Here is a 22,710-nt window from a genome sequence, read left to right as displayed (position 1 = left end):
TTTTTTTCATTTTGAGACAGAGTCTCGCTCTGTCACCCAGGCTGGAGTGCAGTGGCACAATCTTGGCTCACTGCAGCCTCCACCTCCTGGGTTCAAGCAATTCTCCTGCCTCAGCCTCTGGAGCAGCTGGGATTACGGGTGCACACCACCACGCCTAGCTAATTTTTGTATTTTTAGTAGAGATGGTGTATAATTCTTTTTCTATGTTGCTGGATTTGGTCTGCTAGTATTTTATTGAGGATTTTGGCATCTGTATTGATAAGGAACATTGCTCTGTAGTTTTCTTTTCTTGTGATGTCTTTGTTTTTAACCTTTGGACTTTAACTGTTTTTCGTTTTTTAAAAACTCTGCTATCTTTCCCCTAAGTGTGGGAGCACCTTAGTGTCAAAGACATAGTCCATGGGCCTGAGATTCCTAGAGGTCCGCACGGGGCCTGTCATGGAGTAGGGGCAGGGGTGATGACTGAGACCAATTAGGCAGCACCTGCTCTTTACCAGGCTCTGTAGCATCCTCAGGGTTCAAGTGCATTTGAAATTTGTTTATCCCAGTTGGAAGTAGCCATGTCTGCCGATCTCTTTAACTCCAAACAGCACCAAGGCACAGGCCATTCTGCTTATTTCACAACAGTCCTGCCAACACTGGATGCTATAAACATCCTTGTGTGCTCCCCGGTGCCTGGTACAGGAGAGGACTGCACACACTGGACACTCTGTAGGTGTTTGATAAATGGCTGAAAAGGAGGGAATTGGCCCCTGCAGCCCCCCCTGCTCCTTTCCCCCCTACTTTTTTTTTTAGATGGAATCTTGCTCTCTTGCCAGGCTGGAGTGTAGTGGCGCGATCTTGGCTCACTGCAACCTCCGCCTCCCGGGTTCAAGCGATTTTCCTGCCTCAGCCTCCCAAGTAGCTGGGACTATAGGCGTGTGCCACCATGCTAAGGTAATTTTTTGTATTTTTAGTACATATAGGGTTTCACCATGTTGGCCAGGATGGTCTCGATCTCTTGACCTTGTGATCCACCCACCTTGGCCTCCCAAAGTGCTAGGATTACAGGCATGAGCCACTGCGCCTGGCTGCCCCTTTTATTTTTTATTTTATTCTTTTGAGACAGAGTCTCGCTGTCACCTAGGCTGGAGTTCTGTGGCGCCATCTCAGCTCACTGCAACCTCCCAATCCCGGATTCAAACAATTCTCCTGCCTCAGTCTCTTGAGTAGCTGGGACTACAGGCACACACCACCACGCCTGGCTAATTTTTGTATTTTCAGTAGAGATGGGCAACTGATGACCAGCATGCTCCATCCAGGGAGGTGCTCACTCAATGTTTATTGAACAACGAATACAGAAAAGAGAGTCCCTGGAGCTCTATGTGTGGAAAGTAGCCCTTCTGGACAGAAAGAATGTTCGTGGTCCATGTGGTTTGAGTCTGTTAAGAAGGACACTAAGGCACATGGCTGGTGATCTTTGCGTCACAGACGTAGGTGAGCTCGTGGTGGAACTCCTCCTTCTCTGTAGGTTTCTAGGCTGGGCACAGAGGTGAGGGCAGAACGCTGGGGGTCCCAGTGGATCTCCCCACAACTTCCTTCAGGGCAGGATTTCCACCCAGGCCCAGGCTGCTCGTTTCTCTCCTTCTCCGCCAGTCTGCACTGCGGCAGCCATGGCTCACACCAGAGGGATGGGGTAGGAGGCGCAGGCAGCCAGGCCACACATGTTCTTTCCACGCTCAATGAGGAAGTACCTGGGCAAAGAGAGGAGCTGAGGCCCAGCCGGTGGTCTCCTGACCACAGGCCTTTCTAGAATGTTTTGCTGCTCACCAAGAGCTGACTTTAGGGATGAGACCCTCTGAATTTATTCATAAAACAGTAGCATTCAGCTTATTTGATCACCAGCAAATCACTGACCTGACTTTATAAAGAATTCATTCTTCCTTCTCCTTGGCTGCCAAATGAACATTCCATATCCCACTTCTCCCGAAAATTTACCGAGGGCCCCCTCGTAGCCCTGGCCAGGCCCTCACACAGCTATTTAATCAACAGGGCCCTAAGGGAACAAACACGAAAGCTCTCCTTTTCAGACGAAGACATAGAGTCTGGCAGGAGGACAGAACAAAGGCACGGCAGCATGTACACCCAGGCCGCCCCATGCCAGCCTTTTCTCCCCAAAGGAGGGGCTGTCAGTGATCAGGGGTACATTTGTTGCCTTGATTTCTCAGAGACGGACCCTCCCAGACACTGATTTCGTGCCAGCAGAGTTCCGAGTTCTGAGCTGTTTTCCTAGCAGTCCTTCTGAGCCAGCTGGCCTCCTGCTCTCCCTGCAGCATCCTGAAGACCTGGGGCCCTGTGAGGGCTGCAAATGGGGGCTTGGAGATGTGGAGGCTACATTCTCATGCTCCCTTTCCCCCTGGCCTGGGCTAGGGCTTGGCTGCCCAGCTCATTTGCGGAAGCCGTAACTCTGAGGTGGAAGCGATGTCCCCAGGGCCTCCAGGCCTGAGCAACAGCCCCCTCCCAGCAGTGGGACCTGGGAGCTGCTTACCCATTCATTCCCCAATGGGGACCCCAAGAGTTTTTCACGATCCAATAAGGGATCCCATTTTCTTCTCCATACCCAACAGCCAGTACTGCATGGTTTACTTTATCTGGAGTTTTATGGCAGGAAGTACTGGAAAACAAAATTTAAAAAGAGGTGATCATATGGGAAGGATAAAAGCAATGACAGTCCCATCCAACAATGCCTCTTTGAGTGCTTTAGACCAATGTTCCCCACAGGGGACCAGGGAGGCATGTAAGGTGGTGATTTAATCACATTTAGTCACCGCGAGAGAACTCCTTTCAGTTCTTTTTATTTTTGAGGTGGAGTCTCACTCTGTTGCCCAGGCTGGAGTGCAATGGTGCTATCTCTGCTCACTGCAACCTCTACCTCCAGGGATCAAACAATTCTCCTGCCTCGGAATCCTGAGTAGCTGGGATTACAGGCGTGCGCCACCACACCTGGCTAATTTTTGTATTTTGACGGGGTAGAGACGGGGTTTCATCATGTTGGCTAGGTTGGTCTCGAGCTCCTGACCTTGGGTGATCCACCCGCCAAGGCCTCCCAAAGTGCTGGGATTACAGGTGTGAGCCACCACACCCGGCCCTTTCAGTTCTTTTGGTTCTTCTGCTCCTGTTGGGAAACTCCCCATATGGTGCTGGCCCATGTCTCACCCCTGACACTTTCTACTCCCTCTTTCCTAGCAAGGAGAGCGCCGCCTTCCCGCTGCACCTTCTCCAGGCAACAGCGTCTGGCAGAATTTAACACGGCTTTGCCTCGTTGCCACTGCATTTATTAAATATTGCTTTACACCTATGGCAAAAATACAACTTCTTCTGTTTACAAAAGTGAACTAGCTTCCATAAGGAAATTCCAAGAAATTCAAGAGAACAAACTGCAGTGGTCAGGTGTGAATTCAGCTGATGTGCAAGTGGGCCATGGGCTCGTGCCAGGCCCGGGGCCAGGTGCCGGGATCCAGGCAGCATGCATAACTGTCCCTTGGAAGCCCTGTTTGGCAGGGAGCAGGTTGGCAAAGAAGCTGCTTCTCTACAGAGGCCTGAGGGCTGTGACAGTGGGAGGGTGACAGAGCCCGCAGGAGGGGGATCCAACCCACCGGGGCGGGGGTGGGCAGGGTGGGTCAGGGAAGGCTCCCTGAGGAGGCGGGGAATGCCCATGGAACTATGAACCCTTCTGTGTGGCCGGGGTGGGGACTGCAGGGTGGAACAGAGGAGACGGGGTTTGATGGCAGATGAGTGTAGAAAAAGAGGGAGGACCAGATCATGAGGGTCCCCCCGAGGGTAGGACCCTGGGAAAGCAGGGACACTGGTGTATTCAAAGGTTGGTGTGTCAAGAGGAGTGTTTCAGAAGGCAGAGAGCTCCCAGTGGAGGCTGGAACAGTGTGTGGGGGGGTTAGGGGGTCCAAGGACAATGAGGGCAGGGGCAGAGCCTCAGGGAGAGACAGGAGAGCACAGACGTGAGTGACGTTAAAGGGCAGCAACTGATGAAGGGAGGGAAACGAGGCTGCAAACCAGGCAGGCGAAGAGGTGCTGGTGAGAGAAACCCCGTAGTAAAGAGGCTAAAGCTTGGTTTTTCTGAAGAAGCCTGGGTGACTCCTCCAGTGCAGGATCCTGGTGTGTGAGGGCAGCTACTCTCTCCTCCCTATTTTATGTCTTTGAATTTTTAAACATGGGTTTTCTTTATCTGAGACAGAGCTTCGCTCTGTCACCAAGGTTGGAGTGCAGTGGCACAATCTTGGCTCAGTGCTACCTCTACCTGCCGGGTTCAAGCAATTCTTGTGTTTCAGCCTCCCGAGTAGCTGGGATTACAGGCGCGCACCACCATGCCTGGCTCTTTTTCCATTTTTGTATTTTTAGTAGAGATGGGGTTTCGCCATGTTGGCCAGGCTGGTCTCTAACTCCTGGCCTCAAGTGATCCGCCCGCCTTGGCCTCCCAAAGTGCTGGGAGTACAGGCGTGAGCCACCACGCCTGGCCTGAACATGGGTTTTTCAAACTGGAGGCAGCTCTTCTGTTAAGGAACACAGAGCTCTCACATTTTGGCCCTAGCTCTCACTAGCCAGGTGGCCTGCGTCTGCTGTATCCTTTCTGACCTTGTCTCCTTTGCTGTGAGAAGAGGCCATGGCTCCTAGCCCTTGGGGCTGTGTGAGGATTACCTGAGGGATGTGTAAAACGCCCAGCACCTGGCAGGTGTCATGAAGGGTCTGACACAGAGGAAGGAGTCTGAGCTGTGAGCCCAAGTCCCATGAGTGGGGTGTGAGGAGGCCCACCAAGGCCCTCCCCACTGTCCCTCCTGGTTCCTGGGACCCCGACTCACCTGGAGTAGATGCCCGTTTTATACATCATGAAGTCCTGAGTCACCTCGAAGGCAAAGCTCACAGGGTTGTAGAGGGCCACAGCCTCTACCATCGCTTCCTCATCATACTGTAGAAACAGGACCGAGACAGACACACACAGCCTGTCATCTCCCTACTCTTTTCACAGTACAGCCTTTTGCCTCAAGCTAGGGGCTAGAGGCCCAGAGCAGCATCATGGCCAGAACTAGCTCCCCTGTGGCCTCTCTCCCTTCCCGTCTCTGGCTGGGTCTGTCTGGCCATCTCTCATTCCTCTCCCCAACTCTGCTCCTAGGAAACCCTGCACCCTCTGGGATAGGGACCTCGGGGGACAGCGTGGACCCACTCATTCAGTCATTCACACCCATTCCCTGAGGTCCTCTCCTGGGCCAGCAGCTCTCAGGGCTGCAGAGATGGGTATGATGTCCCACTACCCCAGGACGCCCTACACCCATAAACCCAGTCCACAAAGATTTGCTACTAGAACACAGGGATTATAAACCATGGACGGGTAGGTCCCAGATGGCGGTGGAAACAAGAGATGACCCAGCTGAGGGCTGTGTGCCTTCTGAGTAGAACCTGTCCCCTCCAAGGGGGAAGGCAGGTGGGGGAAGTCAGGGTGGCTTCCTGGAGGCTGCAGCTTTGGAACAGAGCTGCAGAGACCAGGTGACAGCAGCAGGTAGAACCTCATGTGGAACTTTAAAAAAACCCCAAGTCCAGGCTGTGCCCCAGACCAACTACAGCAGTATCTGCAGGGTGGGGCCCAGGCATCAGCACTTTTTGGAGCTTCTGGGTTGGGGGTGGCTGGGTTCAAGTGCGCTAACGAAGAGACCTCTAGGAGTTGAAATGGGGATGAAAGTTACCTGCACTGACGCCAGGGCCCTGCTGAAGGGAAGCAAGTGCAGGAGGGACGGGGCACCCAGCCTCCCTCCATCCTGCCTCCCTGGAGGGGTGGACAGAGACCCAGCGATGAAAAGCAAACAGCTGCCTGGCGAGGGAGTGCCTTCCTTCCTGGTATGTGGACGAGGCCTTGTGAGCTCGACAAGTCGGGGCATATCTGAGACATGGAGGGCACAGAGGCCGGCCCAGCACAGGGGTGATGACTTCTGTGGGTGGCACCATTTCCACCCCATGGGCCTGCCCAAGAGGGCTGAATGCCAGTTCTGGCCTGGTCGTCAGGGCCCTGCAGGTGTCACCAATGAGGCTCTTCTGGGGACCACGCAAAGGATACCTTTGAGGCCCCAATTCACCTGTCTGTGGGATATCACGGCCCAGAGCAGCCAGCTTGAGTGACAGCAGCAACATTCTGAAGAGGGTGATATCCTGAGTACAGGGTGTGGACTGTACGCTGTCAAGGCAATGAGCCCTGGTTCTGGAATGACATATTCTTAGTTCAAATCCAGCATCCATTTCCTAGCTCTGTGGCCTTGGGCATGTTACTTAACCACTTGGAGCTCGTTTCCTCATCTGTCACATGAGGTAATAAGGATACTCATCTTCTAGGGCCAGTTCGGGTCTAGAGGGGATAGTGTGTGTGGAGGGTTGGTACATCGCCTAGAAGTACTCCATCAAGTTAAGGATGTTACTGCTGAGAGCTTGGCATATGCTTCAACTAAATGGCAGCTGCTGTCATTGCACAGACATCACGTTTGTGAACTGTACATATATTCGTGGGCACATACACAACCTGAGGGATATTCCTCCACTCCTCACACATACCCTCCCACACTTGTACGCATGCACACTGGAGTCATGAGGGCATTCACTCACGTTCCAGTTCTCTCTGGGAGAAGCAGGGTAAGACCACACTTCCCTATTCACTTGAGGTCAACTGTGACTGGGCGACTTGCTTTGGCTTTAGAGCTAGGGCATCATTTACCACCCTCTTTCCTTCTAGTCCTGGCATGAGGCCAATGACACCGAGCACACACCACCCTCCCTAAGCTGTGCATGGGCGCAGGGGTGCCGCACACCCTTTGACTGTTAGCCATGCAGATTGGGCACAGTTGTTATTACAACAGAACCTGGCTCATCCTGAGTGACACACAGTCACCCTCCTCAGTCTCACACACGCTGTGTCAAGCACATGCCCATACCCGCTTCTGTGGGATGTGGACAATTGCTTGCATTTTACAGGCAAGAAAAGAGAACCACAAGAATGAAGGCATGGGTGGATCTGGAGTTCAGAACCAAAGAGCCTGCCTGCCAGTTTGCACTTTCCCTCCCACCTCCCACCTCGCCACTGTCACAGCAACTGAGACCCAATGATAATCTGAACTCATCAAAGGGATGTGCTGCCAGAAAGGCTGCCCTGCTGGGCCCATTGGCTATCGGACAGCGTGAGAGAGGTCTCCTCATCAGGACGCATTCCCCATCCCAGGGGGGATCGGCACTCACGATTGTGATGTTGGCTACATCCTTGACAAAGCCGATGGCCTTTCCAGGCCGGAACTTGCAATCACCATCCTGTTGAGGATGCAAAGGGCATGAAATACAGGTTAGGGACCTGAAGTCTCAGCCTCCCCATGCAGTTCAATAACATTTACTAAACAAAACAAGATGTGCCAGGGCCTGGCATCCTTGTCTTCAAGGAGCTTAGGGTCTGGTAGCAGATGGTCCTGTCCTGGCTTTGGCAGAGGTGGGCACACATGGTGTGTGGTGGGAGCCTGGGGAGGGGCCTGACCCGGCCTGAGGAAACTCGCTGAGAAGTGGAGGCCGAGTCAGAGCCTGTGTGGCAGGGGAGTGGGGACAGTCTCAGCCCAGGAAACAACGCTGGCAAGAGGCAGGTGCAGGGGTAAAGTCACAAGGAGGGAAGCACAGCCCTTTCAAGGCAGGAGAGAAGGCAGCAGGACAACCGACAGGACTGGAGGGAGGGCAGGACCTGGCATTTAGGAACCAGCATGGGGCTGGGCCTGGGCATGAGTTTAAGAAGGGAGAGTCGGCCAGGTGCAGTGGCTCACGCCTGTAATCACAGCACTTTGGGAGGCTGAGGCAGGTAGATCACGAGGCCAGGAGTTCAATACCAGTCTGGCCAAGATGGTGAAACCCTGTCTCTACTAAAAATACAAAAAACTAGCTGGGCATGGGGGCGGGTGCCTGTAATCCCAGCTACTCAGGAGGCTGAGGCAGATAATTGCTTGAACTCGGGAGGTGGAGGTTGCAGTGAGCGGAGATTGCGCCATTGCACTCCAGCCTGGGCAACAAAGCAAGACTCCATCTCAAAAAAAAAAAAAAAAAAAAAATGAAGGGAGAGTAAAAGAGACAGGGACAGGGAGACTGAGCTGGAGTCTGGGCTTTCTCCTGAAGGCCTCATGGAGCCTCTGCAGCTTTCTGATTCAGGCAGGCGTGGGGTCTGAGCTGGGTCTGAGAGGCCTGGGGGAGGCCACCCTCAGGGGTCTGGATGGAAGCCCCAGTCTGAGCGGTCAGCAACACAGATGGGCAAAGGGAGTTCTGTGAGGTCTGTGGTGGTCAGCAGGCTGGCGGCAGGGCAGGGTAGGGAGGGGGACCGGCTGACAGGACTATGGACACCCAGGAAATTCTGAGGGAGGCCAGTGCCGCTCGTCACCACGAGGGGAAATACAGGAAGAGCAACAGGTCTCGGGGAAAGACAAGTCACTTGGCTGTGGCCAGGCTGGGCGGAGGTGATGGTGGGGAGAACCAGCAGCCTTGAGAGCGTGGGGCTGGGGGTGGACCCCCAAAGGGCCCTTGGCACAAGAGGCCGACTGCATGGACAGAGGCTAGAGGCGAGAGGATGGCGCTCGTGGCAGGAGGGAGAGGAGCCCGGAAGATGGGGCAGGTCGGGGGAAGGAGGGGTCCTGAGAAGGCTGGCTCAGGAAGGAGGGATATGGTACTGCAAAGCGGGTATGGGGTGAGAATAAGAGGCCCCTAGACTAGTGAGAGCAGTGGGCTCAGGTGGGTGGAGGAGGGGAAGGAAGAATTTGGAGAGCACAGACGATTGTGAGAATTCCAGTGGGAGGGAGGTGGGGGGAGAAGGGATGTCTTCCAGGCTGGGGAGGGGGTGAAACTAGGCGTGCTGTACACCAAGGAGACAGAGCGGAGGCTGCTGGAGTTACCTTGCCCTGGTAGGGGTAGGTGTCTTCACCCATGATCCCCTTGTTGTACAGGATGTACTCGAAAGCCTGGCTGGGGAGACCCCTGCAAGAAGTACACACAGGTGAGCCCACCTGGGGCCGTCCTGATAGAGGCGGGACCCTCGGGGGCTGGCGCAGCAAGATGTCTGGCCTGGCAGGCTGGGGACTTGGTTGGGCGTGTCCCAGTGGCAGAGGAGGTCTCTGAGAGGCCTTGAGATAAGACTCAGCAAACTCAGGTGAGGCCACCGGAGTCCAAGGACCAGTCCAAACATGCCTCAGTGGGACAAAGACCCCTCAAGGCCAGCTGCCCTGTCAGGAGCGCACAGCCCCACACCACAGTCAACAGCATCAGCCCAGAGCAGTCATCAGCACGGCCGTGCCCCTGAGCAGGTGCTTCCCAGGCACGACTCCCTGACCCCTCGTGTCGACCCTGTGTGGTAGATGCTGTAATTTGCTGAGGCAAAGAGGCTGAATAACCTGGCCAGAGCCACACAGCTAAAGCTGGGAAGTGGTTCAAAAGTGGGTGTTTTTCTACATCACATGGCCTCCCAGAATAAACAAAAACTCAGCAGCTGCCCAGCAATCCCCATCCCTTCTCTGTTTCTCTCCATAGCATTCCGCACCACCTGACCTAGTCTAGCCTTGACCGTGGTCTGTCTGAGCCTGTCAGAATGCCCGCTCCTCCAGTTCTGCTGAGTGCCGTATCCCCAGGGCCTACACACAGTGGGTGCTCTGTGATATTTGTTGTATGAATGAGAAAAGGAAGTATCATCCCGAACCAAAGCAAACAGACTCCTTTGAAAAACAGGCTGGATGTGGCGGCTCACGCCTGTAATTCCAGTACTTTGGGAGGCCAAGGCAGGCAGATCACCTGAAGTCAGGGGTACGAGACTAGCCTGGCCAACATGGTGAAACCCCGTCTCTACTAAAAATACAAAAATTAGCTAGGTGTGGTGGTACACACCTGTAATGCCGTGGACCACCGCCAGGAGGCTGAGGCAAGAGAATTGCTTGAACACAGGCAGCGGAGGTTGCAGCGAGCCGAGACTGCGTCACTGCACTCCAGCCTGGGCGACAAGAGCGAGACTCTGTCTCAAAAAAATAATAATAATAAATAAAAAATGAAATAAAAATAAAAACAGTGGGACCCCAGAGTGCCCAAATGTCAGAGTCTTGTTATGGGTCAGATTTCTAAGCTGTGGAACGGAAACAGACCAGAAGTGAGGGGACACTGAGCAGGATGGTGGATCTGAGAGCAGGCTGTGACTTCACCCCTGGGTCCCCAGGACTCGGCTGCAGCACGGCTCCCTGCAGGAGGAAGAGCCAGCTCAGAGGGGCTGGGGCCTGGGAGAGGGATGTGCCCCAGGGAGGTGGAGGGGAGCTGAGGCAGGGCACCCCAAGGGCCTGGCTTTATGCACACCATGTGCCAGGTGAGCAAAGACCACCGAAATGTCTCAGAGCACTGCATGAAGGGAGGGCTACAGTCACTGTAGAAATGTCAGCAAATTCCTGGCAACCTGCTTTAGAGTGGGCCAGGAAAGCAGGTCCAGGCAAGGTACAGCCCTTACGCACGGCCACCTCACCCTCACAGGGTGCAACGAGCTTGGGAAGCTGGGACTTTAGCAAGTTCATCTAAAGGCCAACCCTGTATCTGTGTGTGGATCTCGGGTTTGGAGGATGATGTGTAATGGTGTGTTGCTCACTCTATTAAATTCTTTTAGCCACACTCCCAGAGGCCTTGGTGGCGGGTGGGGTCAACCGTGCTGTGGAGAGCCAGGTGATACAGTGGAGAGAGGACAGAGGCCTGGGCTCGGATTCCAGCTCTGCCCTGTCCTGGCTATGAGACATGGCCATATGAGGTGACTGCCCTTATATGACAGAGACCATTTAGCCATCACCCAGGGCATGGTGGGATTATATCTGTGGCACAGCCAGCACACACTGGATCCTGTCGAAGCGGTCAGTGGGAAATGAGGAGGTTTTGGGCCCCTCCTGGTCAGGGACATACCCTTGGCAGCCGTGATTGTTGAAGTCCTGGGCGCAGTCCACCAGCTGCTGTTCAGCCTGGAAGAAGGACACAACCCAGTAAGCTGCGAGCTGAGAAGCCATCAAAGGTTTGGCACGAGGCGCTGAGCCTCCCTGGCTGAGCCACATCTGGGGCCCCATCAGTGCTGTGTCCAGGTGATCAAATTATAAACTCCCCAAGGGCAGGAACAGTTGCTGTATGTCCTGCAGTGCCAGCTCAGCAGCTGGCATATGTCAGGAGGGACTCAGTAAGCAGGGGCAGCCAGGGAAGGTGAGAGGGGGCGAGGGCTGCTGGGTCCAAGCCCTTGCCCTGTAGGTGTGCCCATACGATGCAGAGCATGGGGTCCCACAGCGGTGTATAGGATGGGGGAAACAGGCCTAGCCAGAAACCCAACCCCCATCTGTCTTCAACCTAGGGCCCTCATGGCCTCACCAGGCCTGCTGTGCACACTCCCTCCTTCCCACACAGAGGCAGGGGCTAGGACAGTTCCTGCAGGGGCATCATCCCTCTCTTGTGGGCGAGGGGATGGATGCATAGGTCCCAGCTCTTCCCTCATGAAGATAACTGAGGCTGCTGGGAAGGGCGTAGCTCCTAGCTGGCTACCCACCAGGCAGGCTCCGCCTTTCTGAGCCCCTCTGCGGGGAAGGCTCAAGGCTGTCAAGCTAAGGACCACCCAGATCCACCTGGGAATGAGCCCTTGGGCCAGTTCCTTAATAAACTCAGATCCTTCCCAGGAAAAGCATCAGTTAAGATTCTCATGCTAGATGTCCACAAGGCTGGGGCATCTGGGTCCACCTGAAACAGCACCCTTAGCCAGTGCTCCAGGGAGACCAAAGGCTCAGGCCTGGCCCACATCAGGCTGGGGTGTCTTCTGCAGGGGGTGGCCTGTGGCTGATTTCTTACCAAGGACAGCATCTTCCCGGTTGCGATGGCAATCGCAGACTCCAGGGCCCCTGTGGTGGAGAAAGTCCAGCAACTGCTGCAGGCACCCTGGAAAGGCCAGGGGAGGGCAGAGGACATCAGTGATGGGGACACCGTGAGACAGCCCTGCCTTCTGCCTTCCTCTGCTGACCCTGCCAGAGCTCCCGAGTCCTCAAGTGCCTTGACAGTTTACAACGCCCTATTCCAGATCCATTCATTCTGAGCCTCACAAGTCCTGAGAGGCTTGCAAAGGAGCAGGAGCAGCAGGTGGCCTCTGACCAGCACGTGTGGACTCCCAATCCCCACCTCTTGGTGGCCAATCTCCACCATCCTGCCAGGGCCTGGAGTCCCCCACCCCATTCTACAGTCTTCTGGCTCTCTTCCTTCTCGATCTTCAGCTGGCTCCTCTTTTTGCCACTGGTCCCCCACAGAAGGATGCCCCAAAGTTCTGTTTTTAGAACCTTCTCTCACCTTTCTACCTCCAGTCTCATTCTACCCACAGTCCTGTTAAACTAACAGCTCCCCAAACCCTAGCCCAGTGCTGACCTCCACTCAGGCTCAGACATCCAACTAACTGCAGACAACCCCACCCAGACACCCCTGACACCCCAGACTCTGGGGGACCCGCCCCATCCACTCATCTCCCCACCTTCTGACAGTTCATTGCCGCTACCTGGCCCCCTTATTCACAACACCTCCAGAATAACATGAGGGTTAGGTGTGGGGGGCTGCAGCCTGCCTGCCTGGTTCACATCCCAGCTCTGCCACACACCAGGTGGGTGACCTGGGCAAGTCACTTCCCCTCTCGAAGCGTTGGCTTCATTGCTTGTAAAGTGGGAATGGCGAGGGTTCCTGCTTGCAGGGCACTAGCAGGGTTAGGTCAGATCCTGCTGGTCAGGCAGTCGGCCCCATGGGCACAATGCTGGTGGCTGCCGTAAGGATTTCTCTCGGGCTCATCCCTGTTTCTTTGCCTCACTGGTTCAGTCTTTCGTCTTCGGCTTCTGAAATGTCTCTAAGTCCCCTTCCTGCCTTCCATGTCATCATCCCAGGTTCACACTGGCCTCCCCCAATCTCTTCCCTTTACATATCTCTCTCAGCTGGGGGAGGGAGGGACGGCCTGGTGAGAGAGTCCCGGAGAGACGGTCAATGAGGCAGGCGTGGCCACTTCAGGGGAGACTATGCTCACTGCTGAAGGAGGCGGAGCTGGGCTGAGCCTTGGGTGCTAGACTTGGGGCAGGGGTCTGGTTTTGAGTCCCCTCTGTCACTTACTTACCTTGGACCTCAGGCAAACCACCCTCCCTCTCAGGCTCCCCCCCGTAAAGTGATAAACTCTCAAAGGGGGTGCTGAGCTGATGGACGCTGGGGCTGCTGTCCATCTCTATCCCCACACAGCGGCCACAGTAAGAGACAGCACACATCGATGACAGGAAGCACCTCATTCTGCTCCCTTAGCCCAGCTGGCTGCGTTCTGCCTGATAGCCCGGGATCAGTTAACAGGAGGACTTGGAAAATTCTTGGTGGGCCTCCCTTTCCTACCTGTCCAAGTGGTGAGCAGGTTTAGGTTTCCACACTTGCTACGTGTTGCCCTGAATTGTCATGTGGTTCTCAGAGGGTCTAAAAAGGTCACAGGGGCAAAGGTAGGCTTCTACTCCACTCCCTGCAGCAAGGAGAGGTTTGCTTTGGCTCCTGGGTGCTAGTTAAACATCCAACACTTGGCAGGCTCCATGAACACTGAGAGCCCGGGAGGATTTCAAGCTGTGCTGCATGGCTTTTTGGAAAGTGAAAAAACATTTCTCATGGAGAATTTTGATGGAAAGCCAGGAGTTTCCAGGAAGGAAACCTTCACTTCATATTTCCTAGAGACCAGTGGTCAGCGTCTTGCTGAAGAAGGCCACAGCAGGTTCACTGCTAGGGGAGGGGCCACAGCAGGCCGGGAGAACAGCGGGGGCAGGGTCCAGACTCTCTGGGACAGGGCCTGTGTTGAGACCCCCCCCACTGCTCCCCCATGGAGGAAGGCGGGGCCTCTCACCTTGCCAAGCCCTCTGTGCCCCACAACGAGGGCCACAGAGGCCAGCCCCTGCCATGAGAAGCTTGCTGATGCATGACACACGGACTAACCAGAGGGATGCGGCCAGCCAGGGCAGGGGCTGGACCCTGGTGGCTCGGAGAGGAAGGAGCGGGGAAGAGGAGATGCATGGGGTTCTGGTGTCCAGATGGGCACAGGGAACATAATGTTTTGGATGGCTCTGTAGGAGAGACCTGGCACCAATGGGAAAATGCGGGGCGTGGCGAAGGAAGGCAGTGAACTTTAGCCCAATAAAGAGGAACTTTTGCATCCTCCAGAGCAGCCTAGAGAAGTGCTGACCTCCCTGGCGCCTCAAAGGAAGAGGGCTGGAGAGATGCTGAGAGGAAACAGAGGCAGGCATGTGTTTAAGGTGGTTTTGTGGACTTTTTGAGTTGTTCTTCCTAGTGTATTGTCTGGGAGTGTGGCTGTTTTGCAGGGAGAGGATGGAGATTGCCAAGCATACCTGATTTTTCACAGGTGAGACAAAATTTCCTTTTTTCCGCCAGTCCATGGAAGGTGGGTAGGGACCAGTACCTCGAAGGTAGTTACTTTTGGTGGCTGAGCAATTCTGGAACAACCAAACACATTATTTTCAGGAAAATAAACAAAACCAAAAACCTTTCTGACAACAAGAAGAAGAAATGTATAAAAATGGAATCACCAAGACAGAATGAGAAAGACTGCAGCTGTCAGAACCTTCCCTCTCTTGTCTACTCGTCCCAGATGCTAAATGACATGTCCCCTTGAGAGTCCAGAGCGTTAGGATAGTGTAGACAGATGTAGCAAATAAAAATACAGCTCACCTAGTTAAATTTGAATTTCAGGTAAACAACAAATAACTTTGTAGTGTAAGTATATCCTGTGCAATATTTAGAATATACCTATGCTAAAGAATTACTTGTTGTTGATCTGAAATTCATTTTTAACTGAGCATCTATATTTTAATCTGGGAGCCTGAAGTTAAGGGTCCACATTGCTAAGGCCATGGGCCTGGACTGCTGAGAGCTGACTACTCTGGTTCCCCCAACGAATCTGGGGACACCCTCAGCTGCATCTGGGGATGGGACTGAATCTGCCTAGAAGCAGAGCAGGCTCCAAATTTATTCCAAAGGTTTCACTAAAAGAATTCAGATTTGGTTGCAATGAATTATACCTACCTGAGGCTCTGACCAAAGATACTTGTGCTTTATTTCAGCAAAGCTCATGTCTGAAAATTGGTTCAGTGCCACTACAAAGAGGAAGGAAAAAACCAAAATAAAACAGGTGGCTAGTGAATCATTAATGAAGAGACAAGAAAAAATGATAAAACCTCCTGTTTACCTGTATCCTGTTTAGAACCACTGCAACTCATCTCCTTTAAGTTTCTGTATTTAATATAATTCAGTATACTAAGGTCAGCCCTTACAGTGCTGCCAAAATACCTGGGGAGCTTTTTTGATGGTATAGATATCCGGGCCACACTCCAGAGATGCTAATGCAGTTGGTCTGGGGTGGAGCCTGGGCACTTACGTTTTTAGATACTCCCCTCGTGAATCTGATGGATGGCTAGGTAAAGAGCCACTCCACTGGTGCCAGCGGCCTTCCCACCTGCTGCCTCATTTGGTCTCTACACAGCCCCAGGAGGGATGCGTGATCATTTCCGCTTTTTCTTTTTTCTTTTTTTTTGAGACGGAGTCTCGCTCTGTTGCCCAGGCTGGAGGCAGTGGCGCAATCTCGGCTCACTACAAGCTCCGCCTCCCTACAAGCTCCGCCTCCCAGGTTCAAGCAATTCTCTTGCCTCAGCTTCCCTAGTCGTTGGGACTACAGGCGCCTGCCACCATGCCTGGCTAATTTTTGTATTTTTAGTAGAGATGGGGTTTCGCCATGTTGGCCAGGCTGGTCTCGAATTCCCGACCTCGTCTTCAGGGATTACAGGCGTGGGCCACCACACCTGGCCTCATTTCCTCTTTACTGCCCATGTAAGCATCCCCGAAGGTCACAGGCTAGGACTGGGCAGAAATGAGTTTCAAGCCCAAGTTTCCTTCCAGTTCATGCTTGATGCCTTTATTACCAATTTAGTCAACTACCAATATTTCTCAGAGTCCTTAGCAAATACGCCGGACGTGTGTGTGAGTTTCTAGTGAAATTAATCCGGAGTGAAGGCAGATGTTCCCAGGGGCTGCTCTGAGCCCATGAGCAACCCCTACCCCCGACAACAATCCAAAGACAGAGCTTGGCTTCTAGGCTGGACCCTCAGATGGCAGGAAAGGGGCAGGGGCTTCTACAGTCTCTTGTAAACTTCACAACCACCCAGAGGGGTACCGACTTTGTCCCAAATTTACGATCCCACATGACACAGAGAGTAATAGTGGAGCCACAATCTGAGGTCAGCCAAACACAACTTCAGAGCCCGGGCTCCTGCTCCCTCCACCCACCAGCACCCAGTGGGCCCTTTCATGGGCTGGTTCACTAACTGACTTCTTTCCAGGAAGGAAGGTGTCCACGTACTTTTAAATGTGTGGTTCCCATTGTTGTGGGCATTTATCTTCCTCCAGTTGCTGGCAAACGTCTGCATCCTGTGGTGGTACTCCTCCGTGCTGTATGTCTTATGGTGCTAAAACAAAACACGCCAGCAGCAAGTCATGAAAACAGGATACAGCTCCCCAGAGGGAGACGTTTTTGTTTTCATAAGAGGAAAGACGAAGGTTTTCTTCCTGCTATCACTCACAGGCCAAATCTGTGTTTATGGGCGGGGCACTGCCCTTAGTCTCTGCTGAGAAATTTGGGAAGTTACAAAACAACCCCATCTTCAGGGTCCTGTGGCCAGAATGAAAACCATGCAGCTGCTTGAAAGTCAGCTTGCGGTCCAAGAGGCACTGGTGGACAGACCCGCCACATGCGGGGCACTCCTGGACGCCGCTGCTGGTGCTGGGTCAAGTTTATGGCAAAAATCACCATTTTTCAAAAGCACAAGCACTGGTGTTCCTCAACTGATTTTGCAACCAGTACACGGTGTGCTTTGGTTTTCTAAGAACAAATGTGTATAATTTTTTATTGATATATAGCTGATGTACTTTTTTTGATACATGTAATATTTCGATATAGTCATATCATCTGTAATAATCAAATCAAGGTAACTGGGATATCCATTACTTTAAACATTTCTTTATGCTGGGAACATTCAACTTATTCTCTTATAGCTATTTGGAAATACACAATAAATTATTGCTTACTACAGTCCAATCAACTTATTTGCTAAACACTTGGTTTCATTTCTTCTATCTAATTATTTTTGGGCCAGGTGTGGTGGCTCACGCCTGTAATCCCAGCACTTTGGGAGGCTGGGGCGGGTGGATCACCTGAGGTCGGGAGTTCAAGACCCACCTGGCCAACATGGTGAAACCCCATCTCTACTAAACATACAAAAATTAGTTGGGCGTGATGGCAGGCACCTGTAATCGCAGCTACTCAGGAGGTTGAGGCATGAGAATCGCTTGAACCCAGGAGGTGGAGGTTGCAGTGAGCCGAGAGTGCACCACTGCACTCCAGCCTGGGTGACAAAGTGAGACTCTGTCTCAAAAAAAAAAAAAATTTAGCCGGGCGTGGTGGCTCAAGCCTGTAATCCCAGCACTTTGGGAGGCTGAGACGGGCGGATCACGAGGTCAGGAGATCGAGACCATCCTGGCTAACACGGTGAAACCCCGTCTCTACTAAAAAAACAAAAAAATTAGTTGGGCGTGATGGCAGGCACCTGTAATCCCAGCTACTCAGGAGGCTGAGGCAGGAGAATGGCGTAAACCCGGGAAGCGGAGCTTGCAGTGAGCTGAGATCCGGCCACTGCACTCTAGCCCGGGCGACAGAGCGAGACTCCGTCTCAAAAAAAAAAAAAAAAAAAAAAATTTCTTTGTATTCATGAATCAATTTATCTTCATCCCTGCTTCCCTACCCTTCCTAGCCTCTGGTAGTCACCATTCTACTGTCTTTCCTCATGAGATCCACCTTTTTATCTCTCACATATGAGTGAGAACATGCAATATTTGCCTTTCCATGCCTGGCTTATTTCACTCAACATACTGGCCTCCAGTTCCATCCATGTTGCTGCAGATGACAGAATCTCATATTTTTATGGCTGAATAATATCCCATTGTGTATATACACCATGTTTGCTTTCCCCGTTGATAGGCACTTAGGTTGATTCCGTATCTCGGCTATTGTGACTAGTTCTGCAATAAACATGAGGGTGCAGTTATCTCCCCATTATACTATTTTCCTTTCTTTTGGATATATACTCAGTAGTAGGCTTGCTGGGTCATATGGTAGTTTTGTTTTGAGTTTTTGGTGGAACCCTCATACTGTTTTTTTTTTTTTTTCTTTACAATGGTTGTACTAATTTACATTCTCCACAATATGCTTTGAATACAAAATACAGAAACGAATCCCAGGGCTTGGAAGGTTGTCAGCCAAGTTCATCACTTGGGACCACTATTTGGAAGGAATTTACTTAACTGCATCTTTCCCAGTGTTTGGCCAATTCGACGTCTGGAAAGACCCCATTAGGCAAAGTTGGAAATTCCCTCTTTCATTGTCTCAAATCTGGGACAGTTTGGTTTGATAACAGGAAACTGTGAAATGAAAAACTTCAGAAAGAAGAAGTTGGGCACTGACCTTAGACATCCATGACTTGAAGTGAAACTTCTCTGTAAAAAGAAAAAAAAAAATTAGGTCTGGGCACATCACAGTACTATTGAGTCTATAGTAAAGTAGGGCACTTTAGAACTGATTTGCATTTTAGAAAACTGGGCTAAATTTAAAACATCAAAAATGGTGTGATATAATGCAGAATGCAAAAAGAAACTCTGCCTCTTCCTGGTTTTGTACCCCAAATTAACGTGACAAAGTATGTACTGTTAATCAATGGCGTTAAAAGTCCAGAGAGTCGCTATGCCTACTGGGTGGGGGCACAGAAAGCGCTTCTGGGGTGCTGCTCATGTCCTGTTTCTTCATCTGAGCACTGGTTACCTGAGTGTGTATAGATGGCGAAAATGTGTGGAAATGCATACTTAATGAATTGTGCCCCTTTCTGTATGATGTTATATTTCAGTAAGAAGTTAATTTAAAAATCTATCTACTCCAGCTGGGTGCGGTGGCTCATGCCTGGAATCCCAACACTTTGGGAGGCCAAGGTGGGTGGATCGCTTGAGTTCAGGAGTTCAAGACCAGCTTGGCCAACATGGTGAAACTCCGTCTCCACAAAAATACAAAAATTAGCTGGGTATAGTGGTGTGTGCCTGTAATCCCAGCTACTCAGGAGGCTGAGGCAGGGGAATCGCTTGAACCTGGGAGGCAGAGCTTGCAGTGAGCTGTGATCGTGCCGTTGCACTCCCGCCTGGGTGAAAGAGCAAGACTCCATCTCAAAAAAAAAAAAAAAAAAAAAAATTATTCTGGATTGAGTAATCATAATTATTATTAGTGTCCCAAATGATGAAAACATTTCAAATGTATTATGCATTATGAAAAGTAATTGTTAAACACCAAAAGTAAAATTGTATCAGAAATGCATCTCTTAATGAAATAAACAGGACTCTACTACCCATCCCCCACAATGGATTTATATTTTCATGAGTGAATATTGTTTGATTGAGAAAAGGTTCAGCATTAATTCTGGTCTTATTTTTGTTTCTTATAGGTCAAAGGACTGGCAAACCCTGCTCAAATAAGCAGCTGGGAATGCAGGCAGTTTTTAAGAGCAATGCCATTTAAATCTTTCCACTCCTTTCTGTGCATCCAATCCCATGGTACTCCTATCACTCAACTAACTTTCTTTCTTTTTCTTTCTTTCTCTTTCTCTCTCTTTCTTTCCTTCCTTTCTTCCCTTTCTTTTTCTTCTTTTCCTTTCTTTCCTTCCTTCCTTTTCTTTTCTTTTCCCCTCCCTCCCTCCCTCCGTTCCTCCGTTCCTCCCTTCCTCACTCCCTTCCTCCCTTCCTCGCTTCCTTCCTTCTTTCCTTTTCTTTTTTTTTTTTGAGACAGAGTCTGGCTCTGTTGCCCAGGCTAGAGGGCAGTGGCATGATATCCGCTCACTGCAACCTCCACCTCCCCAGTTCAAGCAATTCTCCTATCTCAGCCTCCCAAGTAGCTGGGATTACAGGTGCCCACCACCACACCCAGCTAATTTTTATATTGTTAGTAGAGATGGGGTTTCACCATGTTAGCCAATCTGGTCTGAAACTTCTGACCTCAGGTGATCCACCCACCTTGGCCTCCCAAAGTGTTGGGATTACAGACATCAGTCCCCACGCCTGGCCTCACTCAACATTATCTTTAAGACCCCATCAGTTGATATCCCCATGAGGTCCTCTCCTCTTCAATTCAGTTTCCTTGAGGAATGGAGAATGCCAGATATGAAGGATTTATTACCGTTTTGTTTTTTTGTTTGCCGTCCCTGTTGCTTTTATACCCATCGGTTCAGGTTCAGATTGAATGAGAGGAAAGAGGCACCCCCTTGCCTTCAGGGGCTCTCTCCCAGTTTTAGCAAAGAGGACATTTGGAAATAAAAGGTCTGTAAATGGATTTCCAGAACACTCTGCCGGCATCACTTGGAATACCTTTGTATTCCTCCAAGGATTCATACCTCCAGTGTGAAGATTACTACCACACAGCATTCAGATCTCTGTTTTTGGGTCTCGAACCTGTTCCAGAGACCAATCTATGGCCATTTTCCCTGGGGGAAAATGCACATTTCCCCAACATGGGTCCCTTTAGAGTTTCAGGGGATTCCAAATCTTCATTAAGTGCCCTGCTGCAGCTGAGGGCTTTAGAGGAAGACTGACCTCAACTCAGGACAAAAGTTGGAGACAGGGTTTGAGTTTAGGACAATTGACTACCAGTTTGCCTCTGGGGAGATTATTCTGGGGCCAGAATAATCTGCTGGTGAACCGTACTCTACCCTCAAATAGATCCATTCCAATCTAGTCAGGACTTTTAAAAGTGCCATAATGTGTGCTGCCTTGCCTGGATTTAGAGCAGGTTTCAGGAAACTACAGTATTCCCCTGTTTGTTTGTTTGTTTGTCTGTTTAGATGGAGTCTTACTCTGTCACCCAGGCTGGAGTAATTGCCACCTCTAGGTTTCAAGTGAGTCTCCTGCCCCAGCCTCCTGAGTAGCTGGGATTACAGGCGCCTGGTTACCACACCCAGCTAATTTTCGTATTTTCAGTAGAGACAGGGTTTCACCATATTGGCCAGGCTGGTCTCGAACTCCTGACCTAAAGTGATCCGACTGCCCTGGTCTCCCAAAGTGCTGAGATTACAGGTGTGAGCCACCGCGCCCAGTCCTTGGCCCCTGTTTTTGTACAGCTCCTGAGCTACAAACAGTTTCTTACACTTTTGAATGGTTAGAAGAAATATAATATTTTATAGCATCTGAAAATCATTTGAAACTGAAATTTCAGTGGCCATAAAAATCATTTATTAGAACCCAGTCACACTCACCCACTTACATACAATCTATGGTTACTATCACACTACCATGGCAGAGTTAGTAGTTGCTACAGAGACCACCATAAAGCCTAAGTTATTTACCATCTGGTCTTTTACAGAAAAAGTTTGCCAAGCCCTGCTCTGGAATTCAGACAGTCTCTCAGTGCCAGCCTCCTCCAAGCAGCCCTGGCTTGGGGCAGCTGCGTTTTCCTTAGTCGGGAACTGACCTGGAGCTGGCCACCCACTGAGGTCTGCAAGACTGGGTTTTTTTTTTAATAAATAGGTGGGAAGGAATGAGGCAACCCTCCGGCCCAGATTCAGCCTCGGTGATCTTTGTCCCATCCCCTGAGCCTTTAGCTGGGGGAAAGCCCTGTCCCGTTCCTTCAGAGCTCAGAGCACCCCCCTTCCTGGCTCGTCGGGTTGTTTCTTGGCTACTTTTCTCTGTGAAGGGGGCAGGTGGTCTTTAAGTTCAGAGCCTGTGGGCAGAGGCTGGGACCAGAGGCAGTAGGAAAGGAGAGAGGCAGTAGGGAAGAACAGGCTCCTTGCCTTCAGCCAGGGCGGTGCCTGAGCCCGGGCAGTAGACAGGGTGCAAGGGCAGCACGAAGCTGGACCAGTCACAGCCTGGCCAACAAGAGGAGTCCTGGGGCTCCACCTGACACCATGGGCCCTGGGGTGCGGTTAAAAGCGCTGCTGGTCTGAGTGCTTTCCCTGCTGCCGTTGCACACTCTCAAACAGCCCGTCCAACCTACTCTACAGATGGGACTCCCAGGACACTATGGGGATCCCTTGTGTGCCAAGTCCCGGGGGAAGCTGCTACAGAAGGCTGGAAAGTCCTTGCTCGCCTCTGGCAGGGACAGATCAAAGTCCTCTGTGTGACACTCTGTGTCCCCAGTTGGGGAAGGCGGAAGGAGCTGCGGGATCCTTTGGTATTCTAGGCTGGAGAGCCGCCTGGCTAAGCGGGACCCTGGACACTCAGCCCATCTGCTCCTCTGGTCCCACAAGCCGCCTACCCTCCGAGACGCCCCCCCGCCCCCACCTATAATGCAGTTCACCCTTCCCCGTGCCAGCACGCAGAGTCCCTGGCCTCTCACCGGGGAAAGCCCTGCCCCGTTCCTCCGGAGCCCAGTGCGTCCCCTGCCAAGTTCTCCCGGCGTTCACTGTAGGACCTGCCAGCACCCTCTCGGGCAGCGCCCCCTCTGCGTACCTAAGGAGTTCACGGACAGTTCCGCGGCGCCGCAGACGGGGGCTCCCAGGAGCCAGGCTCCGGCGCAGAGCAGCGGCAGCG

General features: G+C 51.9%; 1 protein-coding gene across 1 annotated transcript; it reads right to left on the bottom strand.

Annotated features, from left to right (window-relative positions):
- Positions 1–1,291: 1,291 nt before the first annotated feature.
- On the bottom strand, positions 1,292–22,704 carry CTSH (cathepsin H). Its single transcript, XM_011983722.1, has 13 exons — positions 22,517–22,704; positions 18,617–18,648; positions 16,460–16,565; positions 15,130–15,200; positions 14,436–14,540; positions 11,890–11,976; positions 10,969–11,024; positions 8,943–9,024; positions 7,267–7,335; positions 4,854–4,960; positions 2,528–2,653; positions 1,697–1,733; positions 1,292–1,607 (listed from the first exon to the last, which is right to left on the bottom strand). Exons 2-13 carry the CDS (start codon positions 18,623–18,625, stop codon positions 1,515–1,517), a joined length of 948 nt encoding a protein of 315 aa, XP_011839112.1. The 5' UTR covers positions 18,626–18,648; positions 22,517–22,704; the 3' UTR covers positions 1,292–1,514.
- Between the last annotated feature and the right edge of the window lie 6 nt (positions 22,705–22,710).

This window comes from Mandrillus leucophaeus, unplaced genomic scaffold (genome assembly GCF_000951045.1).
Source record: "Mandrillus leucophaeus isolate KB7577 unplaced genomic scaffold, Mleu.le_1.0 Scaffold254, whole genome shotgun sequence".
In the NCBI taxonomy this organism is placed as follows: domain Eukaryota; kingdom Metazoa; phylum Chordata; class Mammalia; order Primates; family Cercopithecidae; genus Mandrillus; species Mandrillus leucophaeus.
Note: the sequence above shows the minus strand (reverse complement) of the source record. Positions and strands in the feature narration are given on the sequence as shown.